At 42.1% G+C, this 20113-nt stretch overlaps 1 protein-coding gene across 4 annotated transcripts in view; it reads left to right on the forward strand.

Annotated features, from left to right (window-relative positions):
* The window catches only part of atad2b (ATPase family AAA domain containing 2B), a 299539-nt gene that overhangs the window by 149891 nt on the left and 129535 nt on the right, over positions 1–20113 (forward strand). For all 4 annotated transcript variants that reach the window (XM_060917745.1, XM_060917747.1, XM_060917746.1 and 1 more), the window contains 2 exons: positions 106–299; positions 677–836. In XM_060917745.1, coding sequence (XP_060773728.1) covers positions 106–299; positions 677–836 — 354 coding nt within the window. The remainder of the gene's footprint in view (positions 1–105; positions 300–676; positions 837–20113) is intronic.

The raw sequence follows: 20113 nt of genomic DNA on the forward strand, positions 1-20113 counted from the left end.
CTGTCGAATTGAAACACGTGGTTGTGACTGAGAGAATTTTTCTGTGTTTCCATGTGAATATTGTGCCTAAACTGGAGTTTGTTTTGTGTGTGCGCACGTGCGCAGTGTGTGATCTTGAGGTGCTGCCTCTGGTGGAAGACCCAGGCCCTCGGCAGCTCTCTCCAGAGGAGCAGAAGCGACTTGAGGAGCAGGAGGAGAACACCCTGCGCGAGCTCCGCCTCTTTCTCAGGGACGTCACCAGGCGGCTGGCCACCGACAAGCGCTTCCACATCTTTAGCAAGCCTGTAGATATCGAGGAGGTGGGCTAGTCAAGCTGCTCAGCTAACTATATACTATAACTATAGTGTGTGTGTGTGTATATATATATATATATATATATATATATATATATATATATATATATAGCATATAGTATATGTTACATGTACTATAGTTTTTCATTGTTGCAGCAGTTACTCTTGGTGTTTATTGAAACCATTTCATAACTGATAAAATCCGTTCGAATGATGGGTATAAAGCATTCTTGAATAATAACTGTTTGACTTACTAGGCTAGTGACACTCGTGTAAAATGAGCAACGCACAGGACCACATATAGTATGAAAATCATGACCATCAAATATCTAAAAGCACACGATTTCTACAGGCATGAATATTTTCTGTGCAACTTTTTTTAGGTATCAGATTATCTTGAGGTCATCAGAGAGCCTATGGATTTGTCCACTATCATGACAAAGATTGACACTCACAAGTATACAACCGCGAAAGACTTCCTGAAGGACATTGACCTCATCTGCAGTAATGCGTTGGAATACAATCCGGATAAAGATCCTGGAGGTAAGGATAAAAAGTGTCCGTTTAGGTGTTTACTGATGGCTAGTTTGTGTCTTTAAACTAATCCACTTTGTAAATGAAGTTGATTGCAGATTGTTTACTCAGTCATTCACATGTGTTTAGAATTACACAGTAAACTGTCATTTAAAGGGGGAAGGAGAGCAAATAGTCAAGTCCTCAAACATATTTAAGGGACAAATGCATGATATTAACTGTTCATAAAGTGATATTTCCCCATCAATATTTATTGTCGCTGTGTCCGCACAGCAAGTGTGGATTTATAGCAACTGTACAGTTCAATCAAGGAAATCACCATCATGTATATTTTTGTGTGGAGATCTCATTACTAGTTTTGTGTAAAATAAAAGTAGGAAATCTGTAACTTGAGCTTCATAGTAAATCTTTATTATTTTTTTCGCGGTCCGGTTTCCATCAAATCCTGCACTCTGATTGGCTGGCGAGCGGGTCTGTATCCTACGATACGGACCCCGGTTATGGACCTCTGGCGACTCGCTCGTTCACAACAACAGCAAACACAGTAGCATTTTTTTGTCAACATTTATCTTTTTTATAAGATTTATTTATGATTATCAGAAATCTTATAAATTTTTGCCAGCATTTCTCAGCATAATAGCATTAATTTTACAGCATGGATAGCGATAACGACAGTGTTCACAGCGAAAGTGAGTTTTACTACCCTGAGGAAGAAGAAATAAAAGAAAACATTTCAGGAGAAAGCGAAAAACCTGTAACTGTTGCTAACGCCGAGCAAAAACATGGCCGAATCCTGAATGACTCAATTTTGTATCAATAGGGGACTACATAGGCGGCAAAATGTAGGGTTTTTTTTTTCCCACTGTCATGGAAGTGCACTTGTATTCTGTTCCCTTTCAGGGGCTTTCGGTTTCTGTTAGAATTTGGTAAAGAAAAAAATATAGTATTTACCAGCTTAAGGTCGGTCCGTATGGTGAAATACCGTGACCTCGGCCCAGAGGGCCTCGGTCAGTACTTTCAAGACCTCGGTCACGGCATTTCACGATACGGACCTCCCAGCTGGTAAATAACACACATGTATTGTCCACTGAAGCTCATGACATGAATGTCATCTTGGATAGGAATGTCATGGCAATATTTGGACTTTCAGTAATTTCTTTGAACTTTTTTCTGTGGCAGAATGACTGTACAGCATACGTCTTTAATTAAAAAACCCCACAAAAGATGAATTTGTTGCACAAGTTTTAATTTTCTTTGGGTTTTCTGAAATCAACACTGGGTCAAAATTATACATACAGGGTCAAAAATTTACATATGTTCACTTAGATTATTAATTCAGAGGTGCTGAAACTTCCAAAATGTCTCTTATCTTGCTAAGGCTGAGGTCTCTTGACTTCCTGTTAGTGATCATGATTGACTACAGCTGGTAGCTTCTCTGTGCCTTCATAAAAAGAGTTTGTTTACAGCACTCCTTGGATTGACCAACATACAATACAATGGGAAAGTCCAAGGAGCTCAGTGCAGATCTGAGAAAGAGGATCGCATATGTACACAACTCCGGAATGTCTCTTGGACCCATTCCTAAACAACTGTAAATTCCAAGATCAGTTCACACAATTGTATGCAAGTTATTGTGAGGTGTAGTCACTTTGCTCAAGCCACTTTGCTTCAAGAAAACCCAAACTGTCACCGTCAGCTGAAAGGAAATTGGTTTGGATGGTCAGGAACAACCTGGGAACCACCATGGCACAGCCCTGTCATGAACTGGAAGCTGATGAATCACTGTCTACAGTTCAGTGAGTTTTACATCACCATGGACTAAGAGGCTGCTATCCAAGAAGTTGAAATCTGTTCCAAAATTGACACCTTCAAGCTTAACTAAAGTTTGAAGCTGACCACACAGACAAAGAAAAAGCCTTCTGGAGGAAAGCTGTATGGTCAGATGAGACAAAGATTGAGTTGTTTGGCCACAATGACCACCATGTACAGAGGGACACTGTACCAACTGGTGGTGGTGGTAGGATCATCATGCTCTGGGGCTGTTTTGCTGCCAGTGGAACTGGTTCATTGCACAAAGTGGATGGAATAATGAAGAAGGAGGACTACCTCAGAATTCTTCAGCATAAACCATCATAAACTTGAACATGACTTGGGAGTTACAACAGGACAATGAACCCAAACGTGCATCAGAGCTGGTTGTGGAGGATAAAGCAAGCTAACATGAATAGGGTAGTCACACTAGAAGCAGAATGCCGTCGGAATGAAAATTCGTCAAGTTTATTTGTATAGCGCTTTTAACAATAAACATTGTCGCAAAGCAGCTTTACAGAATTTGAATGACTTAAAACATGAGCTAATTTTATCCCTAATCTATCCCCAATGAGCAAGCCTGTGGCGACGGTGGCAAGGAAAAACTCCCTCAGACGATATGAGGAAGAAACCTCAAGAGGAGCCAGACTTAAAAGGGAACCCATCCTCATTTGGGCAACAACAGACAACATGACTATAACAGATTTAACATGAAGTCAGTTTCGTTGATGTCATAACTCTTCATTGATGGAAACTTGAGTGCAAAACTGTTCATGACAACTGCAGTCCTAAAGTTAGCAAGTGAACTGTAGTCCTCAGCCTTAAAAGCATTACTGTAAGTGTCCAGAGCGTCTTCCAAGTGTGACTTTCAACTGTCCACATGGGGCTGTCCTCTACAGGAGCGATGCAATGAGACTCCAACCAGACACAGGGCACCAGGATGGGTCAGGCAGGTCCGAGGAGCAGAAGAGGTCAGCATCTCGATCCCAGGACCGACATGTAACTCGGAGGGACAGATTTGGGGGAGAGGGAGAGAAAACACAGGTTGTTAGGTATGCCCAATGTCACCTGAATAAGTAGGAACAGTATACATATTGCACTGAGTACAAGCAGGGACTTCGGCAACTAACTATGACAGCATAACTAAAAGGGGAGAGCCAGAAGGTAACACAGGCATGAGGGAGCCCCGGGACATAAAGCAGCCAGCCACTACACCATCAACAAACTCGAGTGAGCAAGCGAGTGGGGACTGACAGCATTCATACATCCCAGTTTACCAAAACACTCTGTCTGAGGACCCTCCAGATCTACACCTTTACCTTATAAACACCATTTAACAAAAGGCTTGACTAAACAGATATGTTTTCAGCCTAGACTTAAACACTGAGACTGTGTCTGATTCCTGAACACTACTTGGAAGGCTGTTCCATAACTGTGGGGCTTTGTAAGAAAAGGCTCTGCCCCCTGATGTAGCCTTCACTATACGAGGTACCAGCAAATAGCCTGCACCTTTTGATCCAAGTAGGCGTGGCGGGTCGTAGAGGACCAGAAGTTCACTCAGGTACTGTGGTGCGTGACCTTTAAGGCACTAAATGGTCTAAAGTAGTATTTTATAATCAGTACGAAATTTGATTGGGAGCCAGTGCAGTGTGGATAAGACAGGGGTGATGTGGTCGTATTTTCTAGTTCTAGTAAGGACTCTTGCTGCTGCATTTTGAACTAACTGGAGCTTGTTTATGCACTTATTGGAACATCCAGACAGTAAGGCATTACAATAATCCAACCTGGAGGTAACGAAAGCATGAACTAGTTTTTTCCGCATTGTGTCGTGACATTAAATTTCTTATCTTAGCAATATTTCTGAGATGAAAGAAAGCTATCCAGGTAATGTTATCAACGTGATTTTTGAATGAAAGACTGGGGTCAATAATCACTCCGAGGTCTTTTACTGCTGCACGTGAAGAAACAGAAAGGCCGTCCAGAGTTACAGTGGAATCAGAAAACTTACTTCTAGCTGCATGTGGTCCTAGTACAAATACTTCAGTCTTGTCAGAGTTAAGCAGAAGGAAGTTAATGAGCATCCAGTGTCTACTGTCCTTTACACATTCCTCAATTCTATTAAGCTGGTGTCTCTCATCAGGTTTTGCAGAAACATACAACTGTGTGTCATCAGCATAACAGTGGAAACTAATACAATGTTTACGAATAATATCACCCAGAGGTAACATATATAAAGAAAAAAGCAGTGGACCCAAGACAGAACCTTGTGGAACACCAAACTTTACCTCAGTACGTCTAGAAAAATCACCATTTACATCAACATACTGATAGCGATCAGTTAAATAAGACCTGAGCCAGGAGAGGGCCGTTCGTATATTCCGGGATATTCGAAGTGCATTCTAAAAATTCTGACTGCATTCTGAGTGCATTCCAAACATTCTGGCCCATTCTTGTGGCCGGCCCGAATGTTTTGCTCATGTTCGAAACATTCGAGGTGCATTCAAAAAGGAGAAATATCAAACGGCATTCGAAGTGTATTCTGACTGCATTCTAAATATTCTTAGGGCATTCCAACAGCATTCGAAACATTCTGATTGCGTTCGAGGGAAAAATCGAAATGGCAAGCCACTTCAAATCCTGCCAGAATGTCCCGAATGAGCTGGAATGTCGTCGGAATGAAAATTCTTCATATATTCCAGGATATTCGAAGTACATTCTAAGGGCCCGTCCACACGAGTACGCGACCTCACCCAATACGCTGTCGTTTTGAAAAAAATCTCCGTAAACACAGTGTCGTTTCCAGAAATATCTGCGTCCACATGGATTCACTGGAAACGACCCATAACACTGTAGTACATATGCCAGGCCTGTATGTGGCACTGTGACGCCATGACGCCGCCACACCAATACACTAAAACCGGAAGAGAAGCTATGGAGCATGCGTATAAAGGTCACGCGCTGTTTACAAACAAGCTCATAACACGAGAAGAGGACGATCATGGCCAGCGCAACTCTGAGAGGAAGAGGAGAGTCTTTTGTGTGGACTGACAATGAAGTGGAACTATATGGTAGAAGCCTGTAGTCTGCCATTATTGTTATGATGCGTCTAGCGGCGGAGGCTGAGGTTAAAGGTTAGAGAGGCGGGGCTTATACGTCATCGTTTCTGAAAAAATCCGCATTCGCCGTCCAGACGACTCCGGGCTATCCGGCGTTTTAGGATTTTCCCACTCTGGGACCCGTTTTCAAAAAATACCGGTTTCACACCTTGAAAAAGCCAGATCCGTCTGGACGCGAGGCTGAAACGATAAAGTATTTATGCAAATTCGACAAAAACGTACTCATGTGGACGGGCCCTAAGTATTTGAGCTGCATTCTCTTTGAATTCTTAGACATTCAAAACATATTCGGCGGCTATTCCGGGAGCATTCTGACTGCAGAGACAGGAAACGAGCGGGAGAGAGAGACGGGGAGGGATCGGGAAATGACCTCGGGTCGGAATCGAACCCGGGTCCCTGGATTCATGGTATGGCGCCTTATCCACCTGAGCCACGACTGCGCAGAAAGTACAACCTCTGCTGGGCCTTTTTGATGATGGTGACTATGTTGGTCTCCCACTTCAGGTCCCGGGAGATTGTGGAACCCAGAAACCTGAAGGTTTCAACAGCAGTCACAATGTTGTTGGTGAGGGTGATGGGCGGCAGGGTGGGGGGGCTCCTCCTAAAGTCCACTGTCATCTCCACAGTTTTGAGCGTGTTCAGCTCCAGATTGTTCTGACCGCACCAACAGGCCAGCCGTTCAACCTCCCGTCTGTACGCAGACTCGTCACTGTCTCGGATGAGGACGATTACCATTGTGTCGTCTGCAAATTTCAGGAGATTAACAGACGGGTCTCTTGAGGTGCAGTTGTTGGTGTAAAGGGAGAAGAGCAGTGGGGAGAGTACACACCCCTGGGGGGTGCCAGTGCTGATAGTCCGGGTGCTGGATGTGATGCTCCCCAGCCTCACCTGCTGCTTCCTGTCAGTCAGGAAGTTTATAATCCACTGACGGGTGGAGGAGGGCACAGTGAGCTGGGTGAGCTTGGTGCGAAGGATGTCTGGAACGATGGTGTTGAACGCCGAACTGAAGTCCACGAACAGGATCCTGGCGTACGTCCCTGCAGAGTCAAGGTGTTGCAGGATGTAGTGCAGTCCCATATTGATTGCATCATCCGCTGACCTGTTTGCCCGGTAGGCAAACTGCAGGGGGTCTGTGATGTCCTTCAGGTTTGGCAACACCAGTCTCTCAAAGGACTTCATGACGACAGATGTGAGGGCTACAGGCCTGTAGTCATTCAGTCCTGTGATGGTGGTTTTCTTGGGAACTGGGATTATTGTGGAGCGTTTAAAGCATGAGGGGACTTCACACAGCTCCAGGGATCTGTTGAAGATCTGGGTGAAGATGGGGGCCAGCTGATCAGCACAGACCTTCAGACAGGAGGGTGACACACCGTCTGGGCCGGGTGCCTTCCTGATCTTTTGTCTGCGAAAAAGCTGACAAACATCCTCTTCACAGATCTTGAGTGCTGGTGTGGGGTCAGAGGCGAGAGGAGGCAGAATAGCAGGGGGTGTAAATGGGTCTTTAATGTCTGAGGGGGGGGAGAGGTGTGAATGTGTCAAATCTGCAGTAAAACACATTCAACTCGTCAGCCAGTTGATGGTTCATTGCAGTGTTTGGGGGATGGTCTCCTGTAGTTGATGTTCTTCAGGCCTCTCCACACTGATGCCGGATCGTTGGCTGAAAGGCTGTTTTTGATCCTTTCAGCATAGCTCCTCTTTTCTGCTTTCACCTCTTTCGTCAGTGTGTTTCTGGCCTGTTTGTACAGGAATCTGTCCCCACTTCTGGAGGCCTCCTCCTTGGTCTGGCGAAGCTGCCGGAGTTTTGCAGTGAACCAGGGTTGGTTGTTGTTGTATGTGCAGAAGGTCTTGGTGGGCGCACACACATCCTCACAAAAACTGATGTAAGATGTCACAGTATCAGTCAGTTCATGCAGGTCTGAAGCTGCAGCCTCAAACACACTCCAGTTAGTGCAGTCAAAGCAGGCTTGTAGTTCCACTTTGGCCTCATCGGACCATCTCCTCACTGTCTTTACCACAGGCTTAGCAGATTTCAGCTTCTGCCTGCAGGTATCAAAAATCTTTATAAATTTTTGCCAGCATTTCTCAGCATAATAGCATTAATTTTACATCATGGATAGTGATAACGACAGTGTTCACAGCGAAAGCGAGTTTTACTACCCTGAGGAAGAAGAAATAAAAGAAAACATTTCAGGAGAAAACTAAAAACCTGTACCTGCTGCCAGTGCTGAGCAAAAACATGGCTGAATCCTGAATGACTCAATTTTGTATAAATAGAGGACTACATAGGTGGCAAAATGTAGTTTTTTTTCCTGCCATGGAAGTGCACTTGTATACCGAGGAGGAAGCAATTTGCATTCCGGCCATGAACGAGGATTCAAAATGGCGGCTCGGCTCCGTTTTCCCTTTCGGGCGCTCTTTTTCTGTTAGAATTTGGTAAAGAAAAAAATAAATATTATTTACCAGCTGGGAGGTCCGTATGGTGAAATACCATGACCTTGGTCAGTACTTTCAAGACCTCGGTCACGGTATTTCACGATACGGACCTCCCAGCTGGTAAATAACATGTATATGAAATATATATCTAGTGTACACACACCCTATGTCACCCTGTGAATAATTTACATTGCTTGAAAGGCAGTGATTTTATTCCAACTGCGAGTGCAACTAAAACACAATTGTTCTTCAGCAGAATCAAATAGATTTAATTACAGCCATGCAAAGGGTTCTGTTTTGTACGGCATTAAATATTTCCTTTGTTACTGAAGTCTGTTTCCAGTAGTAATTGCGGACAGACTAAAGGTTCTTCGGTAAATGCAGCCGGTGGTCATGAATAAATCATGCCTCTCCATTTAGCCGGACAACATGGGTCATTTATTTAAATGCAGTGTCCACAAAGTAGCAACAAAAAGGACCATGCAAAATGCAAATAGCTGCTTTAATGTCGGGGCCAAGAAGTCTTTGGTTGCATGTAGACCAAGGAAATGGAACATGGGTGCTGTTATTTCATTTGTCAGCATTACTTTTCCATTCAGTGATGAGGCCTCAAACCAAAGTGCTCCTGTCTTTTATGTCCAGACAAACACTCGAGTACATTTACTTTCAGTTCTTTTATAATGTACTTTACTATCATTATTGTCTCTACCATTAATTTAAAGTATTTCTAGACTTGCTCTGAAAACCAGCGGACAGTAAAATATATAATGAATAACAAAATATATATATACACACAGAAACAAAGGAATAAGTTAAGAATCGGTGAAAATGCCTTGAAGTTCAGAGAGACTTTGTAAGCTGTGTTACATAAATAACCAGATTGCATCAGGATTTTATAAATTATAATTGAATATCCGGTTAACCTTTGGAGGCGCCAGTGTTTGTTTTCTGAGTCACTGTTTGCGTCTTTGTGTCTCTACATCCATATCAAATCTTTGAGTAAATATGAATGATAAAAGTCTGGCGGTATTTGGATGCAGACAGCAGCAGTCTTGTGGGGTAAAAGTTAGAGGTTTGCACTGGGAGGAGATAGTGTTATGAAGCTTGACGAACAAAAAGAGAAATAATACGTAATTTTACATCTGAAGTAATTGGAACTGCTCTGCTTCGCTCTTCATTTAGGCCCTGTCCACACGGCAATGGATTCAGGTGAATCTGATAAAATTGTTTATCGTTTCGGCCTGGCGTCCACACAGCACCGGCGTTTTGGGTGCCCCAAAACGAAATCTTTTGAGAACGGGTTCCAGAGTGGAAAAATCTGACAACGGCGCTGTTGCGAAGTCGTCTGGATGAGTAGAACGGATTTGTTTACGATGACGTCACAACCACATGACTGTCAGTGCTTCACGCCGGGTAGAAGTGTAACGAACTCGATGCGAGTTGTCAACAAATCCTGTAACTTGGTTCATGAAATGCACTTACAAAATCTTTTCACTGTGAATATTTATTGTGTATTGGTGCAAAGTGAGAGAGTGTGAGAGAATAGCCCTTAGGGCAGAGTCTTTAGTCCAAACACTGCGTAAGTACTGAGTATAACCAAACCGCGCACCGCCCGTGCGCTTTCCAAAAACAATCCCGCCAGCAAACATAAGGAAAAAAAAAAAGGAGCGACCTCACCTCTTCAGATGTTGGTTTAAGTCCGACAATACATTCCTCAAAAAGGGCGTAGAAGAACAAAGTAATCCATCACCGTGTAGCATTCAATTTATTCCGGACCATTAAAGAATTCTGGAGGATATCAGAATGTTGGCATACCGGCTTCCATCTACCCCCATTCATTCCTCTTTCCGCGTCTTTCGTTTTACGCTACTGATTAATAATCAAAACTTTATGTGGCTAATGCTACAGAAGAAGGGGTTTATGCGCATGCGTCTACTTCTTCTATTGTTCTGGTGTCTCCGGTGGGACCGTCTTACAGCGCACGTAGAGGTGTGGCATGTGTATTGCATCGTTTTCAGCAAGCGTTGCGTTGCCATATGAACCTGAAATTTTACTGATCCGTTGCCCATGTGGACGCGATATTTAAAAAAAAAAATCTCGTTGCCGTTGTCGTGTGGATGTAGCCTTAATGGTTGACGCTGATTTTTCACAGGGCAGTCGTTTCTTTTAGTTTCATTCACTAATTTAGTAGCAGCGCAAATCCTTGTGAACGTTTGTTAATCCAAATTATAAAGAGATTGCAACTTTGAGGTTTATACTTTAACAGATGTCCGCATTCTGGGCTAACATTTGTATTGTGCTTTTAAGATTTCTGTTCGTTAATTTGCTGTATTACAATTATAGCTACAAACGTCGGCATGTGCACCATTGACAGGAGCAATGTTTAATTTGCGATGGGAAAAGATTTGTAACACTACCGTTCAAAAGTTTGGGGTCACTTTGAAATGTCCTTATTTTTGAAAGAAAAGCACTGTTCTTTTCAATGAAGATCACTTTAAACTAATCAGAAATCCACTCTATACATTGCTAATGTGGTAAATGACTATTCTAGCTGCAAATGTCTGGTTTTTGGTGCAATATCTCCATAGGTGTATAGAGGCCCATTTCCAGCAACTCTCACTCCAGTGTTCTAATGGTACAATGTGTTTGCTCATTGCCTCAGAAGGCTAATGGATGATTAGAAAACCCTTGTACGATCATGTTAGCACAGCTGAAAACAGTTGAGCTCTTTAGAGAAGCTATAAAACTGACCTTCCTTTGAGCAGATTGAGTTTCTGGAGCATCACATTTGTGGGGTCGATTAAATGCTCAAAATGGCCAGAAAAATGTCTTGACTATATTTTCTATTCATTTTACAACTTATGGTGGGAAATAAAAGTGTGACTTTTCATGGAAAACACAAAACTGTCTGGGTGACCCCAAACTTTTGAACGGTAGTGTATGCCATATGAATCATATATACCATGCACTGAGAGGCTTCGGTTGAAATTATGGATTCTCTTCGGTGACCCTGAAGAGAATCCATAATTTCAACTGGAGCGCCTCAGTGCATGGTATATTTGATTCATATCCTTATCAAAAAATTCCAATTTTAAAATGTTAAAGCAGATACACATAACCTTTTATTTTTAAATAAATTTCTGAGTGGATAGTATCTCCACCCTTGACTCTTGTATCCTGCATAAGTGGGAATAAAAAAAATATACATTTTTGAGAGTTAAAATCGACCGCAAAGTTGGCATTTGAGCTGCCCCGCTGAGCCAGCCAGCCCTGAGTGCGTGACGTCACAGCGGTAACCGGTTTTAAGGCCGAGGCCTTTGACAGCTATAGACCAAAGTCATATAAATAAAAATTTATGGTGAAAGTAAGAAATACCGTTACCGACTTGCTCAACTAAGACTGATTTGGCTTCACTGATTGTGGGTTGACTCTCATTAAAACAGGATAGGTGTTATAACTTGTGCAACATATATGTACATGCATGCATTTTCACTGATAAAACGTAAAAGGCTAATTAAATAATCAGATGAACTGAGACAATCACATTCTGAAGCAAATTAAATAATCTTATACCGCTAACTTAAACACACAATGCAAGTTGCATGTATTAATCTAAATGCAGGTAAACAACGTGTTTTTTTTTATCCAAATGAGAGTCGGAGCTTACCCGTCTGTGTTCTCGCTTCCTGAAGGCTGATCTTATGGCCGATTTGTTTTGAAACAATCTGACTTTCAGTTGTTTGTTCAGTTCTCCGTTCATTCGCTTCTTCCACGTAAGGGCGAGATGGCAGCGATATCCAGTTTAGAAATAAGACGGCTGCTCCACTCATTTTCTCCATACTGAGTACTCCACTATTACTGCTCGGCTCAGGCAATTACTAAAACCCGGGACGGAACGGGACATCACCGGTTTTAGCAACAACTGCAGGGAGGTCACTGCCCGAGCGATATGTCCCGTCCTGTTCTGTCCCGGGTTTTACCAACAACCCTCGGCTCACTCCAGGAGGACTGGCGCAACTGAGCTCACTTTAAAAAAAATAAAATAAATGCTTTCCTTTTCTTTAATCGTTGGTATTGCACCCTCTTTCAATACGGGTTTATAGCCAACACTCCTCAACAGATCAGAGGTTTCATACGAGTCCTCAGTAAAATGTATAGAGCAGAGGAGAGACCATTTCGTAGGGACCCAATGTGTCCATGAATTTCTTGCAAAATGCGTCCAAATCTTTGCAGTTTGAACATTCTTTGGCCATGAACGTAACGTAAATCCACCTTCTGTCGTGTTGCTGCGCCCACCAGCAACATATCTACATGGCATGGCGATAAATTAGCTCAAAATGGAGGATTGGAGTTGCCGTCAGCTCTGTGTTTTTAGTATAGCGGAAATGGCGATGAGACCGATAGACTTCCTGCTGTGACGTTACGTATATAAATCACTTTAATCGTAAAAATTACTATATTAGATTTATTGTTGGCGCTTAAAACTATTCCTGTGCCATTCTTGAGGTCTCAAGGCATTTATAAACGAAAGTGAGGCCATGGCTCTGCGTATATGCTTTAAGATGTTAAACTGTTAAAACTTGCTGGAGGTAGCCATGTTTGTCAGAGCGACTTTCGACCTGTGCGTCCAGGATATACCATGACTGATTCACACCATATCCTTTTTTTTTTTTTTTTTAGATGTCGTGAGATACATTGCTTAATCAATGGTGGAACTATTTTATGTCACGTGAGCCATCCTTGGACAATTCCTGCATGGGAATTTTTTGATAAGGGATATAATAAATGTTACAGTATATAATAAATCAGGGTTTTTTCTAGAAAAATTTAGTATGAGGGCACTCACCATGGCGAGGGAGCGAAGCGGGGGGGGGAGATGGTGCCGGTTGTCCCCCCCCGCCATGCAAAGCCTTTGAAAAATGCTCCAATGGGACATTCTGAGGCTATCTGAGAGGGAAATTGTAACAAATTGTCTGTCAACATTGAAAAAGAAAGAAGTAATCTTCTTCTGCCCCGGACAGTCTTTGGCTTTCTTCCGCTTCGTGCTGCGGGATGACATCTTTAAATGCCCAAGTGTCAACAAAAACAACTCGCGAACTACTTGTCAAAAGCTCCTGCGCCAGTGGGTGAAAGGTCATTCAGTCTCGAGAAATCTCACTCTATAAGTCAGCTGACCTTGTATGTAACCCATGTCAAATCTCGCGAGAGCAGCCGCGACAACTAAACAACATGGCGCCTCAGTCTGGAAAACGCCAGTTCGGATTGTTTTTGCACCGTCTGGCGGTGTATCTACTATGATTGGAATATTTTTGGAGCAATTATAACGTATTTGATGATCAGACACATTGTCACGTAGTGTTGCTGGGATGTTTTCACGGAGTCGGTAAGGGGGCGCACGCCGAGAGTAAGAGGGCGCAGCGCCCCTGTTCCCCCGTTTAGACGAAAGCCTGTAATAAATGCATAGTGGTGTAGTGGCTAGCACTGTCGCCTCACAGCAAGAAGGTTCTGGGTTCGAGCCCAGTGGCCAGCGAGGGCCTTTCTGTGTGGAGTTTGCATGTTCTCCCCGTGTCTGCGTGGGTTTCCTCCGGGTGCTCCAGTTTCCCTCACAGTCCAAAGGCATGCAGGTTAGGCTAACATGGGGTGGCCTTGGGCTGAAGTGTCCTTGAGTGAGGCATCTCACCCCCAACTGCTCCCCGGGCGCTGTAGCATGGCTCCTACTGCTCTGGGTTTGCATGTGTTCACTGCTTCAGATGGGTTAAATGCAGATTATGAATTTCACTGTACTTGTGTGCATGTGACGCAAAGGCATTATTATTATTATTATTTCAGTGTTCTCCACGGGCGCTTTTAAAGTGGTGCACCGCCATGTTATAATTCTGGCCCACCACCCTTCCCGTGGCCAAAAAAAAATTACGTAACTTCATCAGTATACACCAAATAAATCGTCAAGTATTCGTTTTATTATAATTTTGTAACTATTTAACACGCAGAAGACCATTAAACAAATGCATACGGGGCTACCTGAAGTGGCCGCGCAACTGCAATAGAAAAACATCTGGCCGGCTGCATACAGATTGTGACACAGAACTCTGCAGATTGAGGGCTATCCCTGCGTTACGCAACACCGCACCACATTACACTATACTGACATACAGTAACGCTGGAAGCTGCAGCTAGCCAGCAGCTAAATAACTTTGCGGGTGTTTGTAGTGTTATTGTGCAGTGGTTACGCTTATCAATCGTCTTTTCTGACCATACACGGTTACAGTAATCATATAACAGCACACACACACACACACACACACACACACACACACTTAAGTTCAGGTCTTTATATTTTACGTATCTGCGATTGTGTAGGCGAGAGCTGCATTTTCCCGTTGCTTCAGTGTTCGTTTACTGCAGGACTTCCGGGTTCCTGGGTCAAAGGACCCGAACTACGGAGGCCGGGGTGGCTTTGTGGTGCCAGTCTCGGGCACGCGCACCAGCTCATACATTGATTTGTAGTGGTTTCACCCAATTAACATTATGTATACTTAAAAAAAAAAGTATGCATTTATTGTAATTGGGTATTTTGTTTATGCATGGAAGTTCATTTATTTTTCACACAGAAAAAAATATTATTAATTCAGGGATGCGCATCAGTCTCAACTGAAATGTCAAATGAGTCTCACATTGACGATAAAGATATGTACAGTAAGAATGTGTTAATTTTTTGTAAAATGATTTTAACAATGATTTAGCATTTCCTATCCATTTATTGGTCAGTTTCACTGTCAAAAAAAGCCCAAAGTCCATCAGCTTCAGGGGGACTTTGTCCTCCTGGCCCCCCCACCGGGGCTCCTCCCCTGGACCCTGTTGGGGGCCTAGGCGCCCCTCCCAAACCTCCGCCACCACCTTTTATTTTTGGAAAGTGGAGAACCCTGATTATTTTATTTTATACCCCCCCCCCACACACACACACACACTGTGATTAACTGAATATTCATTCATTAACTCATACAGATATCTGACTGTAAAATTAAACAGAAGGCACTTCCTTACTTCCTGCCTTTAAAGGAACAGTCCACCGTACTGCCATAATGAAATATGCTCTTATCTGAATTGAGACGAGCTGCTCCGTACCTCTCCGAGCTTTGCGCGACCTCCCAGTCAGTCAGACGCAGTCAGACGCGCGGTCACTCCTGTTAGCAATGTAGCTAGGCTCAGTATGGCCAATGGTATTTTTTGGGGCTGTAGTTAGATGCGACCAAATTCTTCCGCGTTTTTCCTGTTTACATAGGTTTATATGACCAGTGATATGAAACAAGTTCAGTTACACAAATTGAAACGTAGCGATTTTCTATGCTATGGAAAGTCCGCACTATAATGACAGGCGTACTAACACCTTCTGCGCGCTTCGGCAGCGCATTGATATGGAGCTCAGATATCAATGCGCTGCCGAAGCGCGCAGAAGGTGTTAGTACGCCTGTCATTATAGTGCGGACTTTCCATAGCATAGAAAATCGCTACATTTCAATTTGTGTAACTGAACTTGTTTCATATCACTGGTCATATAAACCTATGTAAACAGGAAAAACGCGGAAGAGTTTGGTCGCATCTAACTACAGCCCCAAAAAATACCATTGGCCATACTGAGCCTAGCTACATTGCTAACAGGAGTGACAGCGCGTCTGACTGACTGGGAGGTCGCGCAAAGCTCGGAGAGGTACGGAGCAGCTCGTCTCAATTCAGATAAGAGCATATTTCATTATGGAAGTACGGTGGACTGTTCCTTTAAAGAGTATGCGCCAATAATCAGTTTACACTGGCATTCATAGTTTTTGCCTTTCCTCAAACCAAATGTGTGTTTTGTTTTGTTTTTAATGTGAACAAAACTGGCAAAGGAAGAAATCAAAAATAGGTTGCGTTTTAAAGTAGGAAAACATGACCTGGGGGTATACAGCAGATGTGTTCATAATCATGTTTTTCAGTTTGACAAATTGGGGCTTTAAAAAAGAAAAGTTTTACCGACTCTGTCATTCATCAAAGATCCGTTCATTAACTCTTGTAGATATGACAAAGTTGGACAGAATACAAGAAGGCAGTACTCAGGAATTATCCAGCATTACTATTTCATCTAGCAGGGCAGAAGACACCTAACTTACAAACTTCCTTATCTTTTCATCTTTTTTTTTTTTTTAAACTGTTGTTTCTCCATTCAAGTGATTTGCCTTGAACAGAATTATGGCTCAGTCTTGACTGTTATATAGACCGTGACACTGCTCAAAATATTTCTCTCAGAGCAGCTGGGAGGAAGTTAAGCCAGTCTGTCTGGCACCAATATCTCCACACTTGGCTAAAGCATTCGCCTGAGAATTTATGCTCCGTGATCAAGTACAGTTAGCTAATTTCACCAAAAAACAAAACTTGAGCTGGTTTCATAGTTACCATGATACCTTACTGAAGACCACTTAAGCCTTGATACTTAATTAACTACTTTTCTGTAGTATTATGAAATAAACCTAATTATTACACTACCTCATAAAGATTAGTCCAAACACAATCTTCAATTTACTGTATATAGGCTGAAAGGTACATTATATCATTTGATAAAAATTGTGATGTCCTGTATGAAGATTATACTAGTGCAGGGGTTTTCAAAGTGTGGGAGAGTCAGCCCCCCCTCGGAGAGCAAATAAACAACAGCGCCCCCCTTACAATTTTTGTTGTTGCTATACTTAATGTTCCATTCGTATTTTTTAAAAAATGGTTGTTGTACATATTATTTTTTTCTTTTTCACATTTTAAACATCTGTGCTTTTTAAAACATCTTGTTTTACACATTTTAAACATCTCATAGCATCGTTAGCTAGCACCTCTTGGCAGACAACACACTGTGGCAGTGGAGCATCTTCAGATCCAGTCCATGAAAATCCAAACTTTAAATAATCGTGGTCATACTTCCTTCTTTTTTCAGTCCCCCCAGGATTCCGCGGGCCTTTTTTGTGATTGTTGCGGGCTAAAATGTCTGATGTTGTGGGGGGTTTCCAAAAAATTGCAATGAAGGTTGAGGTGTTTTTTAGGTTTTTGTTGCGATTACATTGCGGGAGGAAGTGAAAGTTGCGAGAAATTGTTGTGATTTTCTCTTTTTGCGATTAAAATTGAGTGATATGTTAAATATTAAGTTATTACCGAAAAACTATTGATTAAAAAAACAAAGACACTGAGAAATGGTCCTATAAACAACTTTACCAATATAAAAGATTACCAGGACTACAAAAATGCAAAAAAACAGGCTTTACTTATCCAAATGCTCCTGTTGGTTCAAAAGTTAAAGTGCATAGAACCTCACAGCACATGAAGTTACCTTAAAATATAATATAAATGCCTCAGCTTTCATGTAAGAAAAAAAAAACTATTAATGCTAGTACTGTGTGCAGGCAGTCTCTCCTGAAGACTAAATTAAACAATTATAAACTAATAAAGTAAATGGCTCAGGCTTCATAGAAGAAAAAAAAACAATTTAAACAGAATCTCACAGTATGATGCTGAAGCTGCCTAAACAATGGAAAATAAAATACCATTTTGGCAAAAATGTTGGCATCCATTAATTTCTTGTATTAAGTAAAAAAAAAAAAAATGTAAAGTGCACACAGTCCTTCACTGTAAACATAACACACTTTCAGTAACAGAATTTAAGCCTACATAAACACTGACTCGCACATCATGCAATGTTGCCAGATACTGCTGACGTTTTCCAGCCTAAATATGTTCAAAACCCGCCAAAATGCACTTGAAACCGCCCAATCTGGCAACACTGCGCGCATGCTGCTTATCTTGAACGTATACACGGAAGTAAGGCGGAAGGTAATTTGTCAACGTCACCTTAAGACGATGCCAACGATTGGTCAAATTTGCGGGAAAGTTGCGGTGATTGGATATAATTGCAACACCGCCCTGAATTCGCCGGGATTGGTTGAATTTGCGTTGAAGTTGCAAATCGCAACATCTTGGAGGCTCTGGTTTTTTTTGCTTGGCCCAGACTCTGTCTCCTCACTCACTGTAGCTTTAGGTACTAAAAATCGATCCATTTTGTCTCTGGCAAAGGCTAGCTGAACTTTGCTAAATGTCCGCAATAGTAACTTATTCTGGTTTATGTTTCCTCACTTTGCACCCCCCCTGAAAAACTCTGGCGCCCCCCAGGGGGGGCGCGCCCCACACTTTGAAAAGCCCTGTACTAGTGCATCTCAAAAAATTTGAATATTGTGAAAAAGTTCAATATTTTCCATCAGTTATTTAAGAAAGAGAAAATTTTATATATTATAGACTCATTACACATAAACTAAAATGTTTCAAGCATTTTTCTATTTTAATTTTAATCAGTATGGCATACAGTACAAAAACATAAAAAAAAATCTCAAAATATTAGAATATTTCATTTCGAGTTTGAGTAAAACAGTATGAACACAGTGTATCTCTCGGTCTAGTTCAGTACACACAACCACAATCATGGGGAAGACTGCTGATTTGACTGTTGTCCAGAAGATGATCACTGATGCCCTCCATAAGGAGGGTAAGCCACAAAAGGTCATTGCTGAAAAGGGTGGCTGGAAAAGGTGCACAAGCAACAGGGATGGCCGCAGTCTTGAGAGGATTGTCAAGAAAAGTTGATTCAAGAACTTGGAAGAGCTTCACAAGGAGTGGACTGAGGCTGGTGTCAGTGTATCAAGACCCATCACGAACAGACATCTTCAAGAAAGGGGATACAACTTTCGCATTCCTAATATCAAGCTACTCCTGAGCCAGAGACAATGTCAGAAGTGTCTTATCTGGGCTAAGGAGAGAAAGAAATGGACTGTTGCTCAGTGGCCCAAAGTCCTCTTTTCAGATGAAAGTACATTTTGCATTTAATTTGGAAATCACGGTTCTAGAGTCTGGAGGAAGAGTGGAGAGGCACAGAATCCAAGGTGTTTGAAGCCCAGTGTGAAGTTTCCACAGTCTGTGATGATTTGGGGTGCCATGTTATCTGCTGGTGTTGGTCCACTGTATTTTATCAAGTCCAAAGTCAACACAGCCATCTACCAGGAGATTTTAGAGCACCTCATGCTTCCATCTGCTGACGAGCTTTTTGGAGATGCTGATTTCCTTTTCCAGCAGGACTTAGCACCTACCCACAGTGCCAAAACTACTACCAAATGGTTTGCTGACCATGATATTACTGTGTTTGATTGGCCAGCCAACTTGCCTGACCTGAACCCCATAGAGAATCTATGGGTATTGTCAAGAGGAAGACGAGAAACACCCGACCCAAAAATACAGATACGCTGAAGGCCACTATCAAAGCAACCTGGGCTTCAATAACACCTCGGCAGTGCCACAGACTGATCACCTCCATGCCACACCGCATTGATACAGTAATTCATGGTAAAGGAGCCCCAACCAAGTATTGAGTGTATAAATGAATATACTTTTCAGAAGTTGGACATTTCTGTATTGTAAATCCTTTTTTTTGATTGATCTTAGGGAATATTCTAATAATTTGAGATACTGGATTTCTGATTTTCATGAGCTATAAGCCATAATCATCAAAATTAAAACAAAAAAGGTTTTAAATATTTCACTTTACATGTAATGAATACAGAATATATGAAAGTTTACCTTTTTGAATTAAATTATGGAAAAAAATGGAACTTTTTCATGGTATTCTAATTTTTTGAGATGCACTAGTATTTTTGTCTCAGTGTTAAATGTTTTACTTTAGCCTTCATAACCTTCTCGAAATAAAAACCCAGGGCGGATTGTTTCGCATTACTTACAAGCATGACAGATTTGCTTGATCAACCCTAAGCTTTTGGAGTTGGATGACCTTATTCTCCCTGACTTCTGGCTGTGCTTTACCACAAGTATAATTATAATGAATATAGTGCATCATAGAGCTCATAGCAT

Source organism: Neoarius graeffei, chromosome 3 (assembly GCF_027579695.1).
Source record: "Neoarius graeffei isolate fNeoGra1 chromosome 3, fNeoGra1.pri, whole genome shotgun sequence".
Lineage (NCBI taxonomy): Eukaryota > Metazoa > Chordata > Actinopteri > Siluriformes > Ariidae > Neoarius > Neoarius graeffei.